At 35.7% G+C, this 9096-nt stretch overlaps 1 protein-coding gene across 1 annotated transcript in view; it reads left to right on the forward strand.

Annotated features, from left to right (window-relative positions):
* Positions 1-1222: 1222 nt before the first annotated feature.
* Positions 1223-9096, forward strand: part of mybpc2a (myosin binding protein Ca) — a 95062-nt gene continuing 87188 nt past the window's right edge. Inside the window, exon 1 of the mRNA XM_024271787.2 lies at positions 1223-1420. Coding sequence (XP_024127555.1) covers positions 1399-1420 — 22 coding nt within the window. The 5' untranslated portion in view covers positions 1223-1398. The remainder of the gene's footprint in view (positions 1421-9096) is intronic.

Raw genomic sequence — 9096 nt, forward strand, 5'->3', positions numbered from 1 at the left:
AGCAATTTTGGATAGTTTGGGCTTTTTTTGTTTGTTTTTTAGGCTGTTTCGGAGTTAGGCTAATATTTACACACAAGCTAATTTGGGCTTTTTCAGTTTTTAGACTATTTTTGGAGTTTAGCTAATATTACAGGTACGTGCTAGCTGTTGCTGTTTTGGCAAATGTTTTGCTTTTTAAAAGTTTTTTAGACTGTTTTGGAGTTTAGCTAATATTTCAGCTACATGCTAGCTGTTGTGGCCATTTTAGGCTTTTTCCCGTTTTTTAAGCTGTTTTGGAGTTTAGCTAATACTTCAGCTACAAGATAGCTGTTTTGGCTAATTTAGGCTTTTTAAAAGTTTTTCAGTCTTTTTTGTAGTTAGGATAATACTTACACATAAGCTGTTTTGGCTAATTTTGTCTTTCTTTTTTTTGTGGCTACTTTGAAGTTTAGCTATATTTTTAGCTACATGCTAGCCGTTTTGTTTAACCTCAGTTTTTTTATTTTATTTTATTTTTTTAGGGTAATTTGGCATTTAGTTTTAGCTGGCTTTCAGCTTCTGCATCTTCAGCTTCCAGAACTATCATCTTCAGCGGTCAAATTCAGCTTACAGCATTCACACTAGTATTATCACAGGTAATGCTATATATCTAGTTCAAAATTATGTTAAAAAGTTAAAGTTTTAACGTTTTAAAATGTTAGTTTTAGAGTGTTCAATAAATGTTTATCCTTTTCGGTGTGTTTTGGATTTTGGGCCCTTTGTGCGATTGAGGATTAGCCGGAGCTCCAATGATTTTTTTCTTGGATGTACTGTAACTTTTTAACCGTTAACACGATAATTCCAGAAGATTCTCTTCAGTACATCAAAGATTTTGTGTTTAAGCGTCCCCGTCGTATCTGAGTGTCTGCTAGTTGTTGCATTTCCTTTCATTTCTCGAGAAAGCTTTCCAAACATGCTAACCATAGCAGAGCAGCAGCAGCTGAGCTGCTCTTTACTCTGACGGCCTAAAGACACAAAAGCACCTTTCTCCTCACCAGATCCAGATTTGTGCTGATCACACATTTAGGTGCATCATTCCACCAGATGCCTCCTCCCTCGTGAGAACATGAAACAAATCTGTGCAGTTAATCAGCTGGCAGCTTTTCCGGAGGCTGAACTTTTCTTTATGGCTCTGAACCACTTTTACCCTCATGGTGTCTTCCTCCTCCTCCTCCTCCTCCTCAGAGCTCACGACTTCTGCCAAGGTTTCAAGTGACAGCCATTCTGTCGCTCTCCTCCTTTTTTGTTCCACTTGTGGGAGGATGGCAATAGTGGAAGGGGGGGGTGAGGTCATAAAAAGGGATGAAGAGACATACGGACAGATCCTTGAAGCAGCAGAGGAAGACGCGTTGATAGGAATCTCTGTAGAGACACGCAGACATGCCGGAGCCCCAGAATCCAGGTAAGCGGCTCCATCCTGCAGGAGGCGGACGCTGCCGGTTGGGTTGGGGATTCGGGATAAAACTGTTGGTAAAAAAGTGTTGCTGATACACGACAGCTCGGGTTTTAACAGCAGTTTTAGTTCACAAGCAACCCGAAGAAATGTAGAAACACAGAGATGCTTCAGTGATTCCTTTCAACAGTTTAAACGATACACACAATAAGAAATAAGCAAATAATTAAAAAAAACTGGTGTAAAACAAATGACTACAAATGATTAAATTACTAAAGTAAATCTTTATCTTTATTTTTTTAATTATTTTGTGAGCTTTTACTGTACGGCGCCCTGTTGAGGTCATTTTAAGGCGCCATATAACTTAATAAAGCTTAAACTTTACTTTAAACCAGCAGACAGCAACCTTTAATGCTAAAAAATAAAAGCATTTACCACAAAGTTCCACTTTCTGCTCAGAAAATACACTTTATTTATGCTTTGTGGCCATTAAACTATTAAAAAAACATCCTGCTTTTAAGTATTTATAAAAGTGCTTTTGTAAAAACTTACTTTGACATACGAGTTCATTAAAAAATAAAGCAAGATTATGTGATCATTTATGCTTTCATCTTATTCTTATAATAAACTGCCCTCACAATAGATTTAATGTTTTGCCATAATTTTTCTCTATTATCTAACATGTTAAAAATTTATAACATTCAAACAAAAACAATATAATGGAAATAAATTGTTTATTTAAAGCCGTTTTCTGCAAAGTTAAAGAGCCACAACATAAGGATAAAGGAGCCAGTGCAGACCCCTTATCTTAATGAATATATCAATTATTAAACATATATAAATACAAATTAATCTGTGATTATCAGTTGAAAGATGAATTTGATTTAACCCACTTGGTTAATTGTGAAAATGTGTTTTTTTAACGGAGAAAATGTTCAAAATAACTTAAAAAAATAACCAAATTCTGTTTCTAATTCTATTTATACATCGAGTTTTATTCAAATTGGCGGCCAAAATATTTTATGGGGGAAATTGATGCTTGTGAGTATAGAGATGTTTATTTAGTCATTATTTAGATGTTTATTTATACATTTAGAAATGTATGTTTAAGTCGTTAGCATTAGCAGTCCTATGGGAAATTCCATTAAACGTTAGCATCAAGCTAACAGAGTTTAGCTTTATGTTTTAGACCAATCTCTATTTTTACAGATCGATTATTGATTTATTAAGTTTAGACTGATTCAAATCGATTTTATCAATCCAGCCCTACTAAAACGAATAAGTAAGATGAGTAGATTTTGCTTAAATAAATTTGAAAATATTCTGAATAGTCAACTTCTTTAGTTAATAAAAAAGTATACAAATTTAACAAAATGTACACAATTTCAATTCCTAATTGAATTTATCTTAATTGTTCAGATTAGCTCTCTGTGAATTATGTTTACGAGTTGGTGAAAATGTTTCTAAACAAAAGTTAATGGAAAACATTAAATCCGGTCAAACTCAATCACACGAGGGGCCAAAATCTAAACACACTTTATGTCGCGGGTCGAACAGAATAAATATTTATTGAACACTGTTAAGCTAAATTTTTAAAACTTTTAAACTGTAACTTTTTAATGTACTTATGAACTAGATATATACCAATAATGCTAGTGTGAATGCTGTGAGCTGAATTTGGCCACTGAAGATGCTAGTGCTGATAGCTAAAGATGCTATAATTATAGCTGAAAATGCTGAAGCTAATGGACGGCTAAAATATTAGCTAAATGCCAAATTAGCCAAAAAAAGAGAAAAACTTAGGTTAGCTAAAACAGCTAGCATGTAGCTGAGATACTAGCTAAAGTCCAAAATAGCCTAAAAAATCTTAAATGCCAAAATAGTCCAAAAATCTAACAGAATGCCAATTTTTAAAAATTGTAACTTTTTAACATAATTATGAATAATAAAAAGGCAGGAATATTATTCCAGAATAAATCAATTTAAACCTTAAATAGCTTTTAATATTTTACTCTCCATAAAAATATATTTTGTCAAAATTATACAAGTTAGAAATGAGCTCAAGATAACATCGGGACATTAATAACAATAAAATAAAATGATCTGGAGGGCCGGATAGAACCACACAAGAGGGCCGGATCCGGCCCCCGGGCCTCGACATATTTACTGTAAAAACTTGTGTGAAAATTGCTTTATGAATAAAGCTTGATTTGAAGCAAACTACAATTTATTCAAACAAACAAAAAAACAAATATATTTTTTAACCAAACATGAAAAACCGTTTTTGTGGCGCTGATGAGCCCTTTCATCAGGTCATAAAATGCTCATGTGATCCCAGTAATGGCCCATAATCAGGCGGCTGAACATTCAATAAGCTCAGCAGTGAAACATTAAGGATACGTGACATTAAACCGTACAGTCTGTAATGTTTCTATCAGTCACAGGCTCTGAAATATGTGCTGTGCTTTTGTCAACAGCAGCCTCACCGTCTAATAAATCAACCGCTGGCTCGGAATGAAAGCATGCATGAGCAAAGCGGCGGCGGAGGGTGGCGGGAGAGGAGGAGGTGACAGATAAAAGCGGGGAGATGAGCGGGATGATTTGTTCCAGAGACCTCTGGCAAGTCAGGTGTAACTACCTAGCGTCGTATCTCTGCACCTCAGACACCTAATCTGTCTGACCCTGACTGGCTCCATCCGTCCTCGCCCATCGGAATGAAGCAGCACTAGTGAGACAGCCTATGTATATTTGTACATTTCATTAATTCTTTTTGTGATAGGAATTCTGAGATCGCTTTATTTGTCAAAGTGGGGCCGATAAAGGTATTTCTCTGAAGACAAATAGTCCATATTTAGTGAGCGTGGATGCGTGATAAAATGCATTTGATTTGATATCTCGCCCCCCCAGAGCCTCTCCCTTTTTATTCTCCCATCACGCAGTAATTCCACCCCAGCATTTCATTATATCTCACCAATGTGTCACCAATCCAGTGTCTTGACATCACGCATATTATATTCCGCACACATCACTAACGTGTCTGTGTGGCTCTTCTTGCTCTTGTGCCTCCACACATTCCCCCGTCGCCGTCTCTGTCTTGAACTTCATCGCACTTTCTCAGCTTTGCCCTCTGCCCCTGTCGATCAGCCGGTCGCGGCTCGTGTGACTCCCCAGGCGACGTCGCCGCAGTGATCCGCCGCCGCCATCCGCAGGAAGCACGCATCCCAATAAACAGGAACAGGAATAGTTTTCAAGCACGGGGGTGACAGACGTGGACCCGCGCGAGGGGGAAAGAACATCAACGTCTATAAAAAAGACAGAAACGTTTCTTCAGACCAAGACTGTCTCAGAACAAGCAGTAACGCTGACAGTTGCAGGGCGGCAGCAGAAATAACAAGCTAATTGTGTGAATGCTTAGCAAGCAATCAAACTAATAGTGATTCGTTTTTTGGCACGTAAAAACTCAATCGCACTTTCAGAGATTTCAACAATCTTGATATCAAAACATTCAAACGTTCAGAACATTACTGTATTTTTGGTATTCAAAAACCTTAGTTTTTAAATTTTGAGCAAAATATGAACCTTAGGAAAAGAATGAGAAAGTCTTCAAATGTCAAAATTTCAAGTCAATTAGCAACAAGCCTTTAAATATATTCATGGGCTATGTTTTCATCTGTTATAGTAATTTAAAAAAATGTGGAGTTTAGTTTCTATTTTATGCCAACGTTTGTTAATTTGTTACTTTCTGGGTTTTTTAGGCTACTAGAGTTTAGCTTCTATTTTAGCAACATGCTAACGTTTTTGATTAATTTGTTACTTATTGGGTTTTTAGGCTACTAGAATTTAGCTTCAATTTTAGCAACATTCTGTTCTTGATTAATTTGTTGCTTAGTGTTTTTTAAAAAGCTAATTCAGAGTTTAGCTTCTATTTTAGCAACATGCTAACGTTTTTGGTTATTTTTTTATCTACTAGTTTTTTTAGGCTACAAGAGTTTAGCTTCTATTTTAGCAACATGCTAACGTTTTTGGTTAATTTGTTACTTACTGGGTTTTTTTAGGCTACTAGAATTTAGCTTCAATTTTAGCAACATGCTAACGTTTTTGGTTAATTTGTTACTTACTGGGTTTTTTTAGGCTACTAGAATTTAGCTTCAATTTTAGCAACATGCTAACGTTTTTGGTTAATTTGTTACTTACTGGGTTTTTTTAGGCTACTAGAATTTAGCTTCAATTTTAGCAACATGCTAACGTTTTTGGTTAATTTGTTACTTACTGGGTTTTTTTAGGCTACTAGAATTTAGCTTCAATTTTAGCAACATGCTAACGTTTTTGGTTAATTTGTTACTTACTGGGTTTTTTTAGGCTACTAGAATTTAGCTTCAATTTTAGCAACATGCTAACGTTTTTGGTTAATTTGTTACTTACTGGGTTTTTTTAGGCTACTAGAATTTAGCTTCAATTTTAGCAACATGCTAACGTTTTTGGTTAATTTGTTACTTACTGGGTTTTTTTAGGCTACTAGAATTTAGCTTCAATTTTAGCAACATGCTAACGTTTTTGGTTATTTTGTTACTTACTGGGTTTTTTTAGGCTACTAGAATTTAGCTTCAATTTTAGCAACATTCTGTTCTTGATTAATTTGTTGCTTAGTGTTTTTTTAAAAAGCTAATTCAGAGTTTAGCTTCTATTTTAGCAACATGCTAACATTTTTGGCTATTTTTTATCTACTTAGGTTTTTAAGGCTAATTTAGAATTTAGCTACTATTTTAACAACATGCTAACGTTTTTTGTCTTAATTTGTTTGAGTTTTTTTAAGGCTAAGTCAGAGTTTAGATTGCATTTTATCAACAAGCTAACGTTTTTGGCGAATTTGTAATCCGCCGTTGTTTTTGAGGCTAATTTACAGTTTAGCTTCTCTTTGAGCAACATGCTAACGTTTTGGCTAATTTGTAGCCTACTGGGTTTTTTTAGGCTAATTTAGAGTTTACCTTCTATTTCAGCAGCATGCGAAAAATTTTGAATAATTTTGTTCACTGAGCAATTTTGGGCTATTTTGGAGTTTAGCTAGTATGGCAACAAGCTACCTTTTGTTTGCTAATTTGGAATCTACCGAGGTTTTTTTTTTGGCTAATTTGGAGTTTAGCTCATATAACACACAAAATATTTTTTGCAAAATTGGCATGTATTAGGGATTTTTAAAGCAATTTTACAACAACATTTTCAGAAATTTAGGTCAACTTCAGTGCTCTTTCATAGTTCTTTTTCAGTCGTTTAGCAAATTTAGCAAATTAGCTTTTACATTTTCAGAAAATCCCTTCAGCAATTAAAGTAAATTGCGTCTCCATTTTCAGCAAAAAGCTTCAGCATTCACAGTAGAATTATCGCAGGAAATGCAACATTTCTAGTTTTTAATTACAGTCACACTGCCAGAGGTCAGCGGTGAAACAGCCCTCCCTCCTGGTGAGGCGCACAGAAAAGCTGCGACTGCGACCCAGATTTTAAGCTAACAAGGGGCCTCAGGCGGGAAAACAAGCCAGACGTTTCACCTCTGCATCAACTTGACATGCAGAGCGTTTCCTCTTTAGAAAACACCTGAGTGCACCTGCAATGAGTGCACACAGCAGGAGTGGACGCCCCAACGGAACGAAGAACACGCTTGATGACGGATTAACCCTTTAATACCAACTCCAGCGTTTATGTTCTTTGATTTACTGTAACTTTTCAATTGTTAACAGGATAATTCTAGTATATACAGATGTGAGGGTGGAAAAGTTTCTTAGAATGAAGAACTGGAAGACATGAGAACCTTTTTGATAAAATTAGTTTTTATATTTTACATTTGAATTTATATATGATAAATATATATATTTTACAATATTTTAATTAAAAATGAAGAGATATAAAATAGAAGTGGGACTAGAAAGGAGCCCTGAGGGACGCCACATAAAATTTTGGTAACACTTTAAATGAGGTTTAGCAAAAGACTCAATATAATGTTGATAAAGATAATTTTTATACATTTGTTAAGCTTGTAGACAGTTTATTAAAATGTTATTTAAAGACATTGGTCTCGCTTTAGATGTTAATGAATTTACTAAGTATGTTAATAAAATCATTCAGCTTTTATGCTGATAAATGTCTTACTAAACCCTATAAATACTTTAATAATATTTGTTAATATTTAAATGACGCTTGTTAATGAATCTTTTTAAAATGAGTTACTAAAATGTTTCATTTTTTTTAAAAAGATTAAAGAAGAGTTTAAAAAATGGACTAATTAGAGCCTTCAATTATAATCAGGCCCTTTGACTTTATGATAAAGAAGAAGTTGTTGTGCTGTCAGTTTTTTTTTTGCATAAATTCTATGTTCATTTGACGTTAACACTGTTAATATTGTGGAATAATCTAGAAAGATTCAGACAAATTGAGTGAGGCTGAAGTTGATCGAAACTTTGTAGAAATAATTGAATAATAATTTCAATCTAAATGACATTTTTGCATCAAATTTATCAGAAATACTCCGCTTAGATTTGAGTTTCTCCAGTAAATTCTCCCCCAGTGTTTCATGAGGTGCAGCAGAGGCTCAAACCGGACCAAACTTTCATGCAAATGAATCATTACACGTGTGGAAAGGGTAAATTTAGCAAACAGCAGCTCGAGAATTCAAGAACGTCTTGGAGCTCATCATCTTGTTTTTGCAGCGTGGCAGTTGTTTAACGAAAGAGTAAACCTCGTTTGGGCAGCGGGGCAGGAGGAGGCCTGAAAAAACAAGCGCCCCGGCGTAACACTACCTCATACCGCAGCCGTCATCGAGTTCCCACAGGTATGCACCCGCTGGGTGATGGATTACAGACAGATGCAGACGACCGCGCTGAGCCGTCCTGCGAAGAGAGAAGTTCAGGAATACGTCTTTAAAGTTGACTTTGTAAAGGCGGCCGGCGTTGTGAGCGCTCGCAGGATGATCGCTTGATGCAAAATTTAAGTCCGTCCTCGTCAACACGAGCAGGTTCCTGCATAAAACCACAACTGAACCCGGCAGAAAAGTTTACAGCTGAGTTCCTCTCTTAACTGCATTAGAGGATATCTCCTTCACACATAAATCTTTGACATGGCAGAAAGTGGCGGGAATCAGGGGGGAGCATCGCAAACAATAAACGATAAGACATAATAATTTACTGCTGATTGACTCGTCTCCTGATCCTTACATTTAATTCTAAATCATTTGAGAAAAATGCAAATATTTAAATCCTTTTAGCATAAAACATGTGACAAACTTACAACCACATTTCTATTCCCAACATGCACAGAAGAGGAAAACCTCAGTGAGTTTCTGAGCTCTTTCCACAAGATGTGAGGTTTTTTTTTTTTTTTTTTTTGGGACAAAAAGAATCTTTAAAATATTTACAAAAGGAAATTTTTCCTTCCAACCAAAGCACTCGAGTCAAAGGCAAAAAGTAGGTCAACCAAATTTGCAAAGACGTCCCGTGAGCCTCCGTTCAACGTGCTTTACTGAGAAAACAAGAAAAGAAAAAAAGGTTTATCCATTTCTCTTTCTAAATCTACTTCTGATGGTCGTGAAATCAGGGAATACATGTAAGAGAAAAGTATCTTCTTGCATAATTTGTCATCAACATATGAACTAATCACACGTGTCAAAGTCAAGGCCCGGGGGCCGAATCCGGCCCTCC

The sequence above is a fragment of the Oryzias melastigma genome, linkage group LG8 (assembly GCF_002922805.2).
Source record: "Oryzias melastigma strain HK-1 linkage group LG8, ASM292280v2, whole genome shotgun sequence".
NCBI classification, from domain to species: Eukaryota; Metazoa; Chordata; class Actinopteri; order Beloniformes; family Adrianichthyidae; genus Oryzias; species Oryzias melastigma.